This window comes from Mytilus californianus, unplaced genomic scaffold (assembly GCF_021869535.1).
Source record: "Mytilus californianus isolate M0D057914Y unplaced genomic scaffold, xbMytCali1.0.p SCAF_8, whole genome shotgun sequence".
Classification (NCBI taxonomy): Eukaryota; Metazoa; Mollusca; class Bivalvia; order Mytilida; family Mytilidae; genus Mytilus; species Mytilus californianus.
Window position 1 is genome coordinate 43481825 of NW_026262734.1, and position 19311 is coordinate 43501135.

The 19311-nt window shown below is 33.2% G+C and overlaps 1 protein-coding gene and 1 long non-coding RNA gene across 2 annotated transcripts; one reads left to right on the forward strand and one right to left on the reverse strand.

Moving 5' to 3' along the window:
• Positions 1-466: 466 nt before the first annotated feature.
• LOC127712393 (uncharacterized) lies at positions 467-4565 on the forward strand. The gene is made up of 2 exons (XR_007987062.1): positions 467-723; positions 3937-4565. It is a non-coding gene; the product is annotated as an uncharacterized LOC127712393 (long non-coding RNA).
• A 10186-nt stretch (positions 4566-14751) lies between these two features.
• Positions 14752-18791, reverse strand: LOC127712389 (cytochrome P450 4A25-like). Its single transcript, XM_052218787.1, has 5 exons — positions 18676-18791; positions 17606-17801; positions 16498-16580; positions 15998-16063; positions 14752-15239 (listed from the first exon to the last, which is right to left on the reverse strand). The coding sequence occupies exons 2-5, from the start codon at positions 17783-17785 to the stop codon at positions 15113-15115; spliced, it is 456 nt and encodes a 151-aa protein (XP_052074747.1). The 5' UTR covers positions 17786-17801; positions 18676-18791; the 3' UTR covers positions 14752-15112.
• Between the last annotated feature and the right edge of the window lie 520 nt (positions 18792-19311).

Genomic DNA, 19311 nt, shown 5'->3' on the forward strand with positions numbered 1-19311 from the left:
ATGGAAGCGAAATGTGCGATTTTGACCCTATTTCCAAACTTTTACACCCTTTCAACAATAACGACTACATCAAATTCAAAGACTTTTAGAACCATGTCAGTATGATTATTATGTGAAAAACAATTAAATTTGAAATGTAAACGTTCTTCTCGGTTGTTTTAGACTTAAAAATCCTTTTATTTTCAGATTTATGTCTAAATTTGGCATTTTTTAATTTCAGTTTAAGGCTAAAAATATTGGTTAAATCGATTTTTCGTAAAATTTCCCCGGTAGATTTTTTTTAAAAACGGATATGTCAAAGCTATGAACTTTTCGAGCATTTTAAGGTCAAATAAAATGGGTGTCACCAGGCTTTTAAAAAAGTTACGAGCTTTTGTTTAACCCCTCTACCCCATGAGGTCTGATTTCAATGCACTCCATTAATTACTTTATTGTGATTTATTTATTAATGTTTATAAATAAATAATGTTTGTAATTATATCAATGGACGAAATCTGAATATAAATGTGATGAACATTTTACTGTTTGTTATAAAAAAGCGAAATTTTGATTATTTTGGTGAAAGACGGTAATTTTGTCTGGCGCGAGTTGCTTCCCTCTAATCTGGCGCCATAATCGGACAACAGAAATTTCAGGGTCGCCATTGCTGAGCAGCATACTGCACTGATAAATACGACCATGTGCATGAATAACAGACATAGTGGCGAATAGACAACGATGAAGGTAGAGTCATTACATAAGAAAACATAGATTTTAATATATTAGACAGCCAAATGTTATCAGTATCACGAAAAATACAAAGTGGGGGGTTATCTCAAAATACTCAATACTGTAGAAAATCACTGCGGCTGAAACCTTGCATGGGCTAAATTTCTGTTCTATGTATAATCGTTATGGCTGGTATCTTATTTTTGTGTTTACTTGACCCTTAACCTGTTAACTGGCAAGTTGTGAACATGTATAGCCTGTTTTGAAAAAATATCCGTGTCAAACAGTCAAAGTGGAGGGGATGGTCATTTTCAGCATCTCATGATCTGCGCTATCGTTAGCAACAAATGGAAGTTTTTAACGACCTTGACTGTCTATACAGCCCTTGCACGGTCGGTAGCGTCAAATGAGTCTTGATTTTATATCGTCATTCGTAAAATCTAATTTCGTAGCCACGTTAGGGAGCTACCATTTGATTTTTATCTTTTTATTTTTTTACTCTATTCGGTCCTGCCTTTTTATTTACCAGTTTATCCTGAATTTTTTTACACAAATTGTCTTCCTGAATTTTTTTTTTACCCGTGTTGCTCATCCTGCCTTTTTTTTTTACTCCAAACTCCTGTCCTGCCTATTTTTTCAAATTTCATCCTAGCCCCCCCCCCCCCCCCCCCCCCCATAAAAATCAAATGGTAGCTTCCTTAGGGTCAAATGAAGTTAAATATTTATCGTTAGCGTCTATAATGACTAGTAAAACAGGTTGGGAACAAACCCTCTACATGGTGTTTTTACCTGTATAGAGGAATAATCCTTCTATAGAGGGATAAAAGAGGGGTATTTTTGTTTAGACTGGATTTAAAGCAAAAAAGGGCAGAATGGCATTTTCTAGTTATATTTGCTATAATCTATAGCACTATATATGCATCAATTATTGCACTTTACTGTATTCTGTATTTCTTTACCAAAAAATGGCCTGGGATGCCCAGTTTTCTGCTAAAGTGACAGAACTTGCAATCTACTGTATACCTATCTGAACACCTGATCAACAACAAAAGGGACATGCAGTTGACCTTTAAATTTTATGTTAAATCTAACAATAGAAATTCTGTTCAGTGAGGCATAACTGAGTGGAATATACCTGATCATCACAGCTTTCAATTATGGTGTACAATAGATTGTATATTCAGTCAGTTTAGCAGTAAACTGGGCATGTGAAATGAAATTAAGTACATCAATTGGTGCATCAAATGTAGCAGGTTACTGCCATAATAAGTAGAAAATGCCATTCTGCCCTATTTTGCTTTAAATCCAGTCTAAACAAAAATTCCCCTCTATAGAAGGATTATTCCTCTATACAGGTTTAAACACCAGGGGGGGTTCCAGGGACCCCCCCCCCCTTTTATAAATGGCTGGATCCACCCCTGAAAACCATATAGAGGGTTTGGTCCCAACCTGTAAAATGGGGTACCCCATAACTTCCCTCGGACAGGGGTTCATGATTACCACTCCCTATCCCCAACTGCCATTTCTCTTCCCTTTTACTCTAAAATTTTCTCCCCTAACTTCTACTTCCATCCCCCTTGCTCCCAGACAAAAAAATTGCTAAATATATTTCCCAGATTATTCATCCACCCCCTCTTTTCGAATTCTTGTCCTTTCACCCAAAATCATGTTCGCTCCAATTCACGTTCATCCCACCCTGAGTCTGTTTGTACCCTTCCTTTTATCTAAATCATGCTTTTGTTAGTATAGTTCTATACAATAAAATAAAGATATATTAAGTTTATTTTTATTGTTTAAAAATAAAGTGACTCACACGAGATCTAAGGTTTTTTTTCTATTTATAATCTTCATAAGATTTACTTCTACCAAATTGGTTACTTTTATTTTCACTCAGACCAGGCTAATTAACGGTAACGGACCTGCACATGATACCCCCTTTTCTCGCTTCCTGATCCCTCATTCCCTTGTTCCCTTATCCCTGTCCACCCGCTCAAGTAAAAGTTCAAGTGAACTCGGGGGCATTATTTTCTATTTCTGTTTTTTTTTTTACTGATTTTGCTATTTTTCTTTTTTTTTTTTTTATTGTCAATGTGCCTCCAAAAAAAAAAATGAAAATATCAGCATGAAAACGTTAAATAGTGAATATATAATGCGAAGGCATATATTATAGGACTACCTGCTCAAGGGGTTCGATTGTTTCGTTTGTTTTCTTGAGAATATATAAATGGCCTGATTTGTAAATTATAACCACTACAGTACGAGGCAATACATTTTATTGATGGATTCGTCTTGATCACAATTTGTTTACAATTAAACACCCTCCCCCCCTGTCTCTCTTTTGTATAAAAAATTTCATAATGTCAAGTATCAGGTTTAAACATACACGTAGGGCTTATCTTGTTTACCAAATAACACATACATTTGAGTTGAAAAATTCTTTATTGTTTTGTGCTTAGTATTTTTAAACACAAAATTTGTATATCCCATATTCCAAACAGGTTACAAGACACCTCAGCATAATTTGGTTGACGAGGAGTACAAATGTAGCTCAGCTGCATTTTAGAATTTTTAGGCATAGAAGTAACTTGTCCCTGGCATCGAAACAGCATGCCCTGAGAAGTCTGTATTCAACATATATATAAAAACAAAATCACTATTTACACTTGCTGTGCATGTAATTTTATTTTGTTTGCTCATTATTGTTGCCACAAATTCTTCATTTTTTTACGCTGTAGTGGAGTGGGCATTAAGTTTTACCCTTGTCTGTCTGTACGTATGTCCCAAAATTGGTGTCCGTTCTCTAACTTCAGTTTGCCTCAACCAAATGTTATGAAACTTATACACAATGCTTATTACCAACAAACACAGATCAAGTTTGAATTTTTTTTGGTGGTGTCTTTTTTACTGTTCTAGAGTTATGCCCCTTTACAAATGGAAAAATTGCTGAATTTTTTGTTTCTGTTCTCTAACTTTAGTTTGCCTAATCCAAATGTTATGAAACTTATACACATTACTTATTACAACAAAATTCAGATCAAGTAAAACTTTGGGTAGTGTCACTTTTACCGTTCTTTAGTTATGCTCCTTTATAACTTTATATGCAAGTGGGGGCATCATCTGTGTCCCATGGACACATTCCCCATTTATTTAAAATATGAACTACATTATGCTTTTAAATGTCAATCATGGTTGATTTTCTGACAGATTTACCCTGACATTTAATTTCAGGCTTCAAGTACATGTAAGAGGAAGGAGTGATTTGTTGTGAAAGATCCTGGAATGTTCAACTTTACTTGGAAACTATTGGCAAAGAACTGACAGAATTTACACGAGAAGCCAGTATCATCTTGTCTTGCAATTGGGAACTATATGTAAAGTGCAGAAACTTAAGAACAACATTAGAAGCCAAGATCAACAATACTTGGAACTACATGCATGTATAATCAAAGTACTGTCAGAATCCATATGAGAGAACCCAAGATCATCTACACTTGGTGTCTATATGCAAAGTGTTGTCAGAATCCATTTAAGAAGCCAAGATCAACTATAATTTGGAACTATATGCTTTAGTGCTGTCAAAATCCATAAAAAAAAATCCAAGATCAAAAGGACCTACTTTACCTACCTGTCCCAATGATGAATACAGATTATTGAGTCTTATAAAAAACACTGATGAAGAATATTGATATAAAAATAATGAAAATATAGAGCTGATCAGCTAATGATTGTACATGTACATGATGTATACATGTCAACAATTACTAGTATATTGAAATTTACAATGCTAATAAATGTTTTATAAATTTGATCTCATAGACATTTTAGGAATAAAAATCAAAAATGTTTCAAAAAATGAATTTTAATAGAGCTTTTTTTGCTGTCTGTGGTGAATTTTGCTGCAAGCACAATTCATGATATGCAAACTGCAATATATGCAGTTGTCTTTAATACAGAAGGTAGCTATGAGATTTGGAAATTTTGGAAATCATAATTCCAAGTGGCAGTTGTGGTAAATGCACATGCCTTTGCCTCATCTTTTACCTCACCAACCCCTGACCTAAATGGCCACTTGAATTATTTTACATCATTTGGCATTTGTTTTCCATCCATATGCTATTCAGTTTCTATTTCAAAAGTTATATTTTCTGGATAAAAGGAGAAATAAAATACAGTTTTTGTTCAATGAGACAGCAACCAAACAAAACAACCAAAAGAATTATATATTGTCTGTGAAAACTTGTGTCTCACTATTAACTGACAACATTTTTACCTACTGTAAATTCAGAAATTATTGCGATTTTTGACGAATGGACTAAATTGCGAGTTTAATTATTGCGATTACAAAAAAAATCTGCATAAAGATCTATAATTCAGTTATCAGAATGCAAGTTCTTATTATTGCGATATTCACCCTGTCGCATTATTTGCATTAATAATAACCTCACAATAATTTCTAAATTAACAGTATCACAATAATCCAGATTAATTTTGTTTTGTAAATTTAGATATGCACTCAAATTAATACAGATTGCTACAAAGATCTCAAGCACATTTCATGGATCAGTGATCAAGGTTAAAGTTACCTGATTAGGGTTGTTTATCAGATACTGTTAGCAATACTAAGGTCATTTGACAATGTCATGTTTTTGTGTTTTTGTCTAAGAAATCTCTCCATCAACAAGTACGTGTAAAGTGTAGAATGTAAATGAGTTTATACCTTTTTTTTTTAAATTGCATGCATTATTTATTCAAAAACTTTATAGAGAAAATGTCATTAAAATTACGGTATTGAAATTTGTTTTATAAATAACGTAACATTGAAGATATATTTCATAAATCAGAAATAAAATTTTTTTAATCAAAAGTGCATTAATCTAATGATTTATTATACTTCTATAAAATTAATATTAAATGTGCAATAAATTAATTCTTTAACGAAAAACAAATGTGTTACACAGTAACAAACGACAACCACTGAATTACAGGCTCCTGACTTGGGACAGACACATACATAACGTGGCGGGGTTAAACTTATTTGAAGGTGCCAATCCTCCCACTAACCTGGGACAGTGTTGTTACAGTACAACATAAGAATAAACTAAAAAAAATAAGTTGAAAAAGGCTTATCTCATCAGATGGCTACAGACAGAAATACATCTAACAAATCACAGAGTGGACATGGACGTGGACGGCTACTTATACATCCCCACAACAAAGACACTAAGTACAGATCTTAGAGTACTCGCAGTTACTGACAGCTAGTTCAAAGCCAATAAAAACTAATTAAAAAAATCATGCATCTAAGACTAAAATTTTATGATTTCATATTATATTCCATGTTTGATGATACTTCAATTGTACCTACTACATGTATGTGCAAAATATAATGTATATGTAAGTATTATTATTTGTTCATGGTTTTTTTCATATTTTATAAGTTACAGTGATTAGTAACCTGTAATTAACTGACACAGACTATAAAAACAAATTAATCACTATCAAAACAATTCCCAATTGTCCCACATTTAAACTTCCCAATTGTCCCACAAACATATTCCCGATTGTCCCACAAAATTTCATTACTTTTTTACCTGTAATTTCAAAAAGTGGGACAATCGGGAAGACACCGTTTTTTCTAATACTAAAAGTACATATAGTAGATAAACTATATGTATGCAATGATTCACAAATGTAAGGAGTACATGTCTGTCTGGCAATTGTCATTGACCACATTTGCATGGTTCGTTGGTCAATGGTAAGTCCACTTTTAACATGCTACATTGTGTAATCAATGGGTTATTATATTTGGTGTATGGTATGATTATTAAATGTATATATTGAAATATTAAGTAAAAAGATGTAATATGATTGTAAATGAGACACTCCACAAGAGACCAAATGACACAGAAATAAACAACTAAATGTCACCATACGACCTTCGACAATGAGTAAAACCTATACTGCATAGTTGGGTATAAAAGGCCTCCAAATGACAAATGTACAATTTAAAACAATTCAAATGAGAAAACTAATGGCATATTTATGTACAAAATAATGAATGAAAAACAAATATGCCTGTCTTGCAGGGTCTATCTGAACTTAACCTTATGTTCATGGTTTTGTCTGTTACTGGCATACTATATATATGTTTAAAATATTTGGTTGATGGGGTGATTGTAACAGAGGCGGATTTAGGGGGAGGGCCTATTGGTTGATTATATAGGGAATCACTGAAGCATGACTGGAGCAGGCCTCTCTTAGGCAGTTACCCCCCCCCCCCCTTTTCATGAATAATTCTGGCTCCGCCACTGTGTAAGGCTGGCTTGGATTGGTTAATCTGATCAATTTTCTGATACTTGTAGTGAAATTTTATCTTAAGGAATATCAACATAAAACCAATCATTAATGATGATTAGTAAAGCAGGTGAGACATTTCAGCTTGTGCACTCTTGTTAACACAAAAATTATATGGACTGTCGCTAGAAAATGAATGGACAATGCATGCTTGGTATGGACAAAATTCCTCCTTTTTACCATACGAGGCTGCGTATTTATCTCGGGTGAGGGTGGGGGAGGGGGCACTTCCTATATTCAAGGTGATGAGACGTGCCGCTGGAATAGGCCACCTTTTCAAGCTTGAAAATATGTGAAAAGGTCGGGGAAAACTATCAAAAATATATGATAAGGTCAATAAAGTTTCCATAACTTCTTCGTCTGTCATCTTTCTTGGTGTTCCCGGGTGTGATTTTATCAACCAAATTTTCTCTTTTAACACTTTGGTATTCTAGTCTTACATTACACTACATGAAACCCAAGCATTATAGGGAAAAGGTTACATTTTTACCTACGCAATATATGAAAAGGTATACATTTTTGAAATATAAATTTTTGAAAAAGGTGGGCCCCAGCGGCACCCCTTATCAATTAAGTATTGAAGTGCCCCCCCCCCCCCCCCCCCGGGAGGTATTTATACATCCAGCTGTATGAACACCCTGCCATAGCAAGGGATTATCTGTCAGATTAGGGAAGTCATATTTCTATACCCTACGATATGAAAATAAGGAGATGTGGTATGATTGCCAATGAGACAACTATCCACCAAAGTTCAAATTTAAAAGTCAATATTAAAAAAAATTGCATCTCCATATTATCATCATAGGCCGATAATTACGTTTCTTTGCAGCTAGCAGGTGTGGAAGAGGGGGGGGGGGGTCCTCATTCATTCTTTTTTTTTCTATTTGTATACGCTATTTATTTATTTTGCAATACACATAACCAGTGTTCACACATCATTAAAAAAGTTGTCATGCATATTTCTTGCCGCAATGACACACTCCACTTTAATTTTTTTAAATCAAGAACTTTCCTTATTGGCTTCCCTTTTGAAAAAAACGCATGTCAAAAAGTAAGACAGAAGTTAAAGTTTGCCAATATCACCGACTATTATAGCGTCCCTGTGTACTGGGCGGAGTTTTAAAATTACAATCCCAACTTTTCCTGAACCTAGTAAGTAGTATAGATTTTGTGTATATATAATGTCTTTAACTGGTAGTGTTTGGAACTGCCCGGTAGACTGCGGATGTGTGTCCTAGGCAAAATCCCGACTTGGTCAAGCCAAATATTTTGCGCCGCAAAGCATGTGGTATTGAGGGATAATAGCATATACCGATATATAAGGCCGGAATACTAGTAAGGTCCCGGTTGCTATTGACCAATTTTCATCTACATGATCAAAGGTAGAAAATTGCAAATTATTGAAATGTCCGGTTTTTTTTCTGCGTAAAACAAAAAATGTGTTGCTCGAGTTCCGTTAGTCTATTATAATAACTCATTCTTAATCAATTATTTTAGTTTTTACGCTGATATTTCCTCTTTCTTTTTTTAAAGCGAACTCTGTTGGCATATTGATAGATACAACAGAAAATAGAAAATTAACAAATAGCAAAATAAGTAAAAGGAAAATATTATAAATAGAAAACATTGGCCCCGAGGTCTCATGTTATAGTACTAGAGTTCCAAATTTCATAGAATCATGATACGAGAAAATTTGTTAGATATTTTCGTGCCCATTATTTGATAAAGTATATAAATCTTTAAATAAAAATGTTATTTGTGACTGTCAAGTATTTAGTCTTTGTTTGAAAATTGTAATGTCCAAAAAAAATTTGAAAATAAAAAATACTTAACTATTATCAAAATTTTGCAGTGTTAAAATATTTCCCGTACTCCGGAATTGTTATGTTCAAAAATTTTTGGCAAATAAAAAATACGTAACTATATATATTATCAAAATTTTGCAGTGGGAAAATATTTCACATACTCCGGAATAAGATCCCAGCAATACTTGGAAATGAAGATATTTCAAGTAAAAAAGAGATTTATGACAGTAACAAAATGTTATAAAACGCCAAACGGATAAAACGGTTAAAAGCTCTTTAGAGCTTATGTTGACTCTGTTTGTACACTTTGCCGACTCTAAATAAAGCTTATTTATTATTTTTTTATTTATTTATTATTTATAGCGTGCAGATGAACCCCGATGCCGTTATACTATAGCATACTATATGGGTTTTACTTGTTTTTGAAAGCCGAAAGGTGACATGCAGTTTACATCGCTATCCTTTGTTTACGGTTAAACCATAGATATAATAGCCATAGATAAAGTACTCAGAATTTGTCACACTGAGCCCCATGTAGTTTCCTTTGAAATATCAAAAGAAGGGCACTGCGCGTAGTGGCCTATGATGTAGATGATATTTGCCGACATCCTCCCAATAGACTAATTACTTATCATAATTATATTTAAATTATCGGGCACTCGTCTTATCAACCGATAATTAATATGCGTTACCTGTCTCAAGTAATAATATGCCGTGACGCGGAAGCAATATAAAGCGTCTGGTTGTAAAAGTTGTTCGGATTGTAATTTATTTGGAGAAAATCGGTCAACAAATGAAAAGGTTATGCTGTTGTTGAAATAATAAAATGGAGAAATCATGGAAAATGGACTTAACAGGCATATAAAATTAAATTGTCATAGCACTTGCATCGGTTGCACTCGGAAAATAAGACCTGTATGATTGACAAGAGGAGACATATCGTTTACTGATGGTATACGTGGTTAAGAGGTCGAACCTGGTCGAATTTTTCTATGGCGAGTTAAAGAAATTTCTTTTTTATCGAGATTCCAAATAGTGTAATCATATTTTATGCCAGAAAGAAGAAATTATTATTTTTTAGAAAAGAAAAAAGATTATTACAAGTGTTGAAACTTTCTGTCGTAACACGAAGTTTTAGAAAATAAAGAGAAAAAAAAGGAATACATTATAAACTTATTAAACGCCGTTTGGTGAAGAAAACGTATTTAGTGGACACACTGAATACATTAATTAATTGGGAAATAGCACAATCATGTCTCTGAATTTGTTTCTTCTATATACCTTTCCGCTTACCATTTTTGTGCTTGTTTTGCTATTAAATAGATGGTGGTATAATCTGATTGTCGGTTTCATTTTTGAAGTAAACAATATATAGATTGAGCGTTATAATGGCTATGATAAAATGAAAATATAGGAGTTTTGTCCTGTGTCATTCGTGGTTTTTTCCTCTTCCTTCTTACTATTGTGTTAGAGGTGTGATTCGTACTATAAATACAGCTATATATCCCTTCCGGCGCGGGACGTTTGCGCTTTTACATAGGACGTTTGTGCTTTTTTAAATGGACATTTGCGCTTTTTATATAGGACATTTGCGCTTTTACAATATTTACTTCTCATGACTTCCCTCCTATTTCATCCGAGCTTTGGACCTGGCAGAGTTAAAAAAAAGTCATTTTTTTATTATGGTTAAAAGTCATTACGTAGCACATTCGTGTGTTTAAAAGTCTCCCGATTCACAATTTATTAGATATCGATCGACGGCAATTGCCAATGAAGGCTAATTAACACCAAGCGTGACATGTATATAATAAGAGGGTGAAAAAATTTCGGCAAATATCATCTGCTTTTGATGTGGGTCCAGTACTTTATCTATGGCTATTATATCTATGGTTAAACATTGCGTCATTGGCAAAATATTTTCATATATATACTACCTAATACATCTAAAAGACATCTTTTGATATATTCAACCAGTATTTAAATGAAAATAGGGTTCGAACGGATCCAAGGGGCGAACGTGTAGGGTGAGAATGTGTTTTTGGAGCGAACGCACCAGATACCGTCGTACAAGTCAATATTTATATTTTCTTTTTTTTAATGTTATGCTTTAATATATCATGTTTAATTCTGTCCTTTTTATGTGAAAAATGAACAAACCACTCTGTAGTCCTGACCGTACGTATTTCCTGTTTTGTGGCTTTTGTAGAACGTTTTGCATGGTTTGTTGACATCGGGAAAGGGTGCTTTCATACACGCCCGCGTTCCAATGTCGTCAAAACTATTTTTGAGAAAACCCCTCAAGGCGACCGTTTCCAAGGCGCTCGTCGTTAGTAACATGCGTTAAAATATGCGCACTGTTAAAGGGCCGAGCCACCTTAAATTGATACCTCTTAAGGTTAACGGTAAACAAAAAGAATCGGTTGTCTGCTACGATGTTTCTGTGTCCTACATGTAACTCACTATCGACATGGTTTCGAGGTCTGAGATCTCAAGGGCATAAGAAAATAAATCCCTGGTTGTTTATTCCTCAAGATTTTGACATAAAACTAATTTTTATATGCACTTACGAAATATGCAGTGATAGATATATCATCATGACTTACATTTCGAGATATGTCAGTGTGCAATTTGCATGTTTCATAAAAAAAACACAAAATTTGATTTTGCAATACTTTTCCAAAAAAATAATTCAACTTTCCAACGTTAACGGAAAGAAATATTGTCACTCCGTTTTTTTTTAAAGTGTTCCCTAATTTACTTAATAAAGGTTTAATGTGTTAATATTTTTTGTGAAATCATACGATTATAGAAAATAAAAGCCGTGGACAATTTGCTTGCTAAAACTAATGCATATAAAGAGATCAATCGTTGAAATGTTTCTTGCAATTTCGGAATAACATTCTTAAATCAGTACATAGTCGATTGCAAAAGAAAAAATATGGGTTCATATGCTCAAAGTTAACCTGCAAATAGAAAACCTAGTGTTTTTAATGCTTGAGCACCCATTTCTCTTTTTTCGTCGCTAAATTACGTTACAGTGTATTCTTAATGCAGGATCGTCATGCAGGTTTTCCACAGGACATCACAACGCAATACGAATTCATGTCATATACGATTTTATTGATGATAGAAAAGTAAACAGAATTCCTTTGCCCCGAAATTCATGTCCCCGCTATATATTTCTCGTGCATACATATCAGAACATTTACACTGTCGATGCACTGGTTTTGCTTCCGTAGGAGGTCATGCAATTTTGTCAGTTTTTGTTTGTTACCATGATTTAAATTTTCTTTATCGGTTAATGACATTTGCACATCGGTAAACTACTGTTGCCTAAATTTAGCATTTTTCTAAAAGAAAGAGGGTTTGCTTGTAATTGATCTAAAAAAAGCTGTCAAAAAGATTTGGACATGACAGAAAGTTTGATTGATTACCGCCCACTGACGTGTTGTATGACCACTGCTAACATGGAAGAGGAAGATGAAAATGTGCGGGGTTGGCATTTTGATATTCTTGGCATATTAAGAAAACGATAGCAAGAGGAACATTTGCCTCACATATATGGTCATGTTCATGTTCATTTAAAATTCGTTTTTATTTTCTCTCTTTTTTCAAGCTGAAACTATTGGTTCGGAGGACAATGAAGGAATTTTGTTACAGTACATGTACTTCCTTTTTTGAATGATGGTAATCATCGAAATATAACTTCTTTCAATCTGCAATAAAGTTATTGTACATTATTGTAAGCGTAGCGAATATGACCGAGTAATTACGGTTGAGACTTTTCTATGACATGCACGATATGAATATAATAAAATGATTAAAATCAGCAACCAAATCCAATCACAAAATGTTATACTGTTAAATCAGTTTATAGTCAATCATATGGTTTGACCTTTTGGTTATTATGCTGAAATTTGTTCTTACTGACATGCGTTAACCACTGGTTAAAGTTGAGGTTCATGTGCCTTGTACGTATACATCTAGTGTTGTCTTTATTTTTTTTTTAGTGCAGAATGAGAGGGGTGACCCGGGGAGACGTTTGATTTTTAATTGCCCCACTTGTATTTTTTATCCCATTTTCGACAGAAATTGTGCACTTTTTTAATGTCTATACTGATTTAAAATGGTGGAGTTAAAGATACTGCGCAGATGTGGTTAATTAAGTAACTGTTTTCCTTCATCAACACCTGTCGGGAAATCAACTACAGGACTTGAAAACATCTACTTTCAGTGAATGGTTAAACACAAACTAACATGAAACTAAGCCCAATGACATATCGAAATGAAATAAAAATGATCAAAATCACTGATTGAAAGATACCAAGAATTATGTCAGATTTTCAAATCATATATTGTATTTCATTGACGAAAGATAACCATGTTTTACTGTAGATGAAATGAGCTTGATGTGTATCAATGTCAGTTGGTCGGAAGCCGGAGTGCCCGGAGAAAACCACCGACCTCCTGTAGAAAAACTGACATTCCTAGTCAATTAAGATTGGAGTCGAGTGTACCTGCCCCGTGCGGGATTCGAACTCACAACCTCAGAGATGACAGGCTAGTGATACAATAGTTCGACTACTTAGACATCTCGGCCACCGAGGCTCTTAGTATATAGAAGACATAACCAAATAATGTTCATCTTAACAAACTTTTTCCTTGTTGTTTCTCAGTATACAACATTGGGCCACGAGGACAAAGAGACTTGAAATTTAGATCTTTGTCACCCAAAATGTACATGTAAATGGGTGTTTTGTTGAGTATTTCTATAATCTAACTATAAACATTTTATTTATTGTACAAAAAAAGAAAGTTCTTCATTTTTCATGCATTATCTTTTGATATTGCAATTGCACAGCTTTTTACATTTTTGTTCCAAATTTGTCACCTATGATTTTGGATAAAAACGGAGTGAGGAATTTTCAAAGTAGGGTGTTCTGCATTCTTTTTTTTAATCTCATCAAAAGATCATGGACAATACCCAACAACTGATCTAACAACCAATCATATCAGTACATTTCTACAATATAATTGGATAACAAAATTTGGAAAACAGCAAGAAATAGTTACGAAAATTAAGAAGCAAGACAAGGAGCGACTATTGTCATGTCGTTAATAATAATCTACAGATGCGATAATTTAACAGCCGACGATTTATTTTTATCCATGTTTTTCAATGGGAATAGTAATAATAATCGGGGAGTGCATTGTGACTTCCCATATATTACACATACCAAGCCAAGTTTTTGTTAAATGATTTACAGTATATGTACATGATTTTAACATCCTTTGAGTTTTCATTTGCTTAATTTTTTGTCTTCCATGTGCTTAGTGATTTCTTCTGTGTACCTCTCTAAAATATTCGTATTTATACAAGGTTTTGACGTATCCATGTGTGAATTTATAATCTAGTGATCGTTAATAGTGGGCTCTTATATCCTCTCTAAAACATTGAGCATATATAGAATTGCAGTAATAACTATTCTTTATCTTGACTGGATATCTTCGTCTCTCAATACTTTGCAAATCCGACATTGGAATCTCAGAAATTGCACCTTTCTATTTTATTTATTTTAACAAGATTTATTTATAATCAAACCAACTTAAGTATTGTTCATTCCCATAAATTATTCGAAAAATGTGTCATTGAAAATACAGGCGAACGGGAAAACGTGGCGCTAAAATGGGCTATTATGACGGTGATAAAATGTTCACTAGTAGTTGGAAATTCTTTGCCTGTTGCCCTGGAGATATCTGTTGTTTTCTTAGTCTTTTTTTTTGTAGTTTGAACGCATTAACGAATATCTCACATCTGTTTTTTTTTTATTTATAAAATCGATTATAAAGCTAATACATCTGTATAATTGAGGTAATTGTATAATATTTCAGATTAGATTAGGGTCAGGCAATTCCAAACTATCGTCTTCTCTGTCGCTCTAATTTTCCCTTGAGTATTCCCAGTGCCTGATGTCAGTACAAATATTTGTGATTCGGTATCTATGATGAGTTTATATAATACATTACACCGATAATTGAACTCAAGTAACAAAATAACCAATGACAAGGAGAGAATTCAACTAACATATCCAAAATTAAAAAAAGCTGATGACAGTTATATGCTTTACAAAAGATTTTTTGGTGCTTTAGTAATGAATTAATTTTTTTCAGGATATCCATCTACGTAGTTTAAGTATTTCTAATGTTTATGGGTAAACTGTTCTGTTTATAAATTCCATCAGCTATTATACGATTTGCCACTCCTTCTCCATCAAAGGATTTTCCAATAATACTTTGATTCCATGTGTTGCCCTCATAATCAGTTCTGGATTGATTTCATAATTATGGCCATCTACCAATGATACTTTGTATCTAAAATAAAAATTAAACTATTCTCATTAATTGATATAATTAATTAATATATTGCTACCCAAGAACTTGTGTTGCACGATATCCCTATCTTATATATAAGAAGGTATGTTTTATTCAAAACGGCAAGTCAAAATCACTGAAATTTATGTAGATCAGGGTTGATTCAGCATAACTGAACAACAAGGAGGAGAAATTATTATCCCCTTGTAGCATTAAAATATAAACATTACAGTAATGAAAATATAAATGTTTTCTATCATGTAGACATTTACTATTTTCAGCATCTGGAAACCACTTTCCTGCACAAATTTGGTCTTTTCTATCATTTGACGGATGGATGAACAAACATTATTTATCCGCACTACTTCGTTGTGTCGGGTTTAATTAATCTCTGGCGAGTAAGCAATTGCGGGCATTTGATATCGTGCGGCGTTTCATGATGTGTAAACGTCAACGTCGTATTTACTGTTGTTCGTCTGTTTTCAGTCATGTCTGTGTTATTGACAAGATTTATATTGCATGTATATTGTCCGTCTGTATGATCATTTAGATTTTAAAAATTATTGTCTTGACTTATTGAATGGTAATTCAAATAAATATATATGATACTCGGATCTATGTTTCGTTGTTATTAGTTTGTTTATTCTATTATCTTACTTTTGTTTTTGTTTTTGTTGTTGTTTTTACTGTGAACTATAAAATGCCACAAAATATTGTCAACACAAGTTTTATTTCATTGATTAATAACATCTACAAACCTCTGAACTAATCTGCTAATGATAACTTCTATTTCGTTCATTGCAAAATTTTGCCCAATACAATTCCTGAAATAAGACAAAGATGAAAGCAGGAGTGGAGTTTTTCGTCAATGAACCAACAGCCTAAATGTCATAACAAAAAACAATATTACATTTAATTAAACTTAAGACGCTGGACGTTCAGCAAGCTACACTCAATCAATCAACTGTAGGAAAGTGACAAAACAATACATCAAAGCGAAACTCTAGATTCATAATCGCAACGATTCTAGAAAAGTTGTGAATAAGTAACATACCATACGTACATATAATCTCGTTATGAAACATTTTTTAACCCGAGTCCATAATTATAAATACAGAATCATTTTCAACATATTTTTGTATTGAAACGAATCGTCCGTATATTTGCCTATGAGCGTTCCTGATGAAGGTAAATCTAGAAAATCGCTTCGGAAGCATGGACTAAATAAAGTGTTGTTTTCATGTTTTTACTCCTTTACCTTGATCCTGCAGCAAATGGTATGTAGCTGTAATGATATCTGTTAGTTCTATCTTCCTTTAAAAATCTTTCCGGTTTAAATACCTGAAAATATAGCATCAGATATTATGAATAAAAGTAAAACAAATGATAAAAATATTTTGAAGTCTCATGATTGTTTAAGATAGGCGAAAGATACCAAAGAGACATTCAAATTCATAAGTCGAAAATAAACTGACAACGCCATGGCAAAAAAGAAAAAGAAGAAAAAAAATAGTATACCATTTAATTGAATATTCTTTCTATGCAGGAATAACAGACAAATACAAATTTCATGGAAATGAATAATAATGAGGCCAAAAAGATTACACTTTAGCAATGCTGTTATACATATTAACAGCCTTTACTAAATAACAGTAGCAGAGATTGAATTCATGTGCAAAAGCACACATAAGGGATAATAGTATACTGACCAATCAAAAATAGGTTGCGCATGATACTTAATTTTGAAAATATCTAAACTGACATTTCGTTAGGCGTTTTACTGAAATAAAGGTTAAATTATACATCAAAATGTCGAAGTTTCATGTTATTACAAACATCGTGGCGTTGTCAACAACATGACGCTACTTAAATGACTGTGCTATCATCGAACAATACATTCGAGAAGTCTTTTAAATCTTCCATAGTCAAAAACGTTTTTCACACATAATTTGAATAATGATTGAATCATAAAACGAAATTGTGATCTTACCAATGATAATTTAATATACAATGTATCGAAATCCAAACCGGAACATAATTTAATATGCCACAAGAGAAATTTGTCATTCATTTTTTCCCAAAAACATTTGCTCTGATCCGAGTTCAAATTCGAAGGAACGTTACTAATAGTAACCGGTTTTGTTTTTGTCTTCAATACCACGCTTCACAGAGATTATTTTATATACTGCAACTGTACTAAATGTATTGATTCAATCAAACTGAGCAGGCTGTATATTCATTTTGATGTAGTCAATGACCGTTCATTGCCTAGCTTATGACGTTGACAATACGTTTCCGCAGTGTTTTATTTATGACGTCAATAATATAAAGAGGATACAGATTCACAGAGTTTTTGGAAGATTTACCTCGTGTTCAGGCCAAACATCTGGATGGTGATGAATCGAGTGAATGCTAATATCTATATGAACACCAGCGGGTACAATAATATCACCAAACTTCATTGGTGACGTCAGTAGACGTGCTGTTCCCGGTACTGGTGCAAACATTCTCATTGATTCTTTCACAAAAGCTGTAAGGCGGGGCATCTCCTGAAGATTTTCCCTGAATTAAAAAAAAAAACAAATTGACAGGTCAACAAAGGGTATCATCACAATGTATGACACATATATTTCTGATATTACTCCCCGTCAGTTGTTCACACGAAATTGCTCTGCCAGATATCAATCATAACGTTGCATTTCATCTAGCATATATATTTGCTTCAGGATGCTAAACGTCTTGAATTAATTTTTTTTTTGATAAAATATAATTTATCATAAAATAGTGTCATTTGTGTGCTAAATTGATAAAACGATGTTCATTTAACAATTCAATTTATATAATTTTTAAATGAGCAAGGCGCAAATACAAAATTTCAATCCTGGTATCTCTGATGAGTTAATTTACAACATTTGCAATTTAAGGGGCCAAATTATGTTCATCTTCTTTAATTTCAATACATACGTATACTCGACTCAAATTTTAAAAAAAAAGTTAACAAATCCTAGCAATTTGTTAGTCTGAAGTATCAATAGTATCTTCATCTGGGACCAGCCAGTGTAATTATGACATGGGTTCCAGGTTGACAAGCCATGCACTGTTCTGTTCATGACATAAATGACCATGGAAATCAAAATATAGTTTTAGTACTGACTTTTGTGAATTATTAAAATTGAAAATGAAAAGATACAAATTGGATAAACATAATTTATAGTTCGAAGAAAAACAGATAAAATCATTGATGTAAAAGAAAAGGAACAAGCATTGTCTTTAATTCATCATACAGGAAAATATAGAATAAGTAATTTACACTATTGTTAACTCATTTAGTTTGAAAGGACAGCATTCGCCGCTAGATTATTATGTAATGGTATTTTTTGTTTCTTTTGTTTAACAATAAAATCATTCTCCATGTTTTATTTTCAATAAGACGTACCACGTTACCCCTCATGTATCTTCTAGTAACTCTGATATTTCAGTATATACTTTTTCCTGCTCCTTTTGATATCTTCCTAAACAGTATAAAGACCAGCTAATTGCAGAAGCAACGGTATCATGACCTGCAAATAACAAGTATGCACAAATTGTCGTTCATGTACATTTAAAGAAACACTGAACAGCATGCTAATTTTACCACCATGACATAATGACTGGTCTTAGTTAACCTGACACAGAATATGTTTACAGATCAGAATGTTTCTAGAAAGCAAGTCAAATTTACCAGAAAAGTAGACGTGATACGCAACCTTCTCATATACAAAAAGAAAAAGAAATTTACCAAATTCTTTAATTCCACCTTTAGATATATTGATGATGTCTTGTAACTCAATACACCATATTTCACTGGGTGCTTGCTTCTCATATATACCAGTGAACATCAGTAAAAGAGCACAACGGGGTTATGTCATTAGTGTTACACAAACAGTCTATCCTTTCCATGCATGACCAGTTCAACTCTATTTTTACTGGCAAGTGTTTGTGTTGCTTAATATTTAGTTTATGTCGTAACGGTTTTTTAATTATATAATGGTTTGTCGTATTGTCTTTTGCTTTTTTAAGTGTATTGGTTTTG

What these genes read in the sequence shown, in the direction of transcription:
- LOC127712389 (XM_052218787.1), bottom strand. Translation starts at nt 17,785, where the DNA reads ATGCCCCGCCTTACAGCTTTTGTGAAAGAATCAATGAGAATGTTTGCA. An exon ending in ATGTTTGGCCTGAACACGAG is followed by an intron (nt 16,581 to 17,605) that starts GTAAATCTTCCA and finishes CTATATTTTCAG; the next exon opens with GTATTTAAACCGGAAAGATT. An exon ending in ATTAGCAGATTAGTTCAGAG is followed by an intron (nt 15,240 to 15,997) that starts GTTTGTAGATGT and finishes TTTTTATTTTAG; the next exon opens with ATACAAAGTATCATTGGTAG.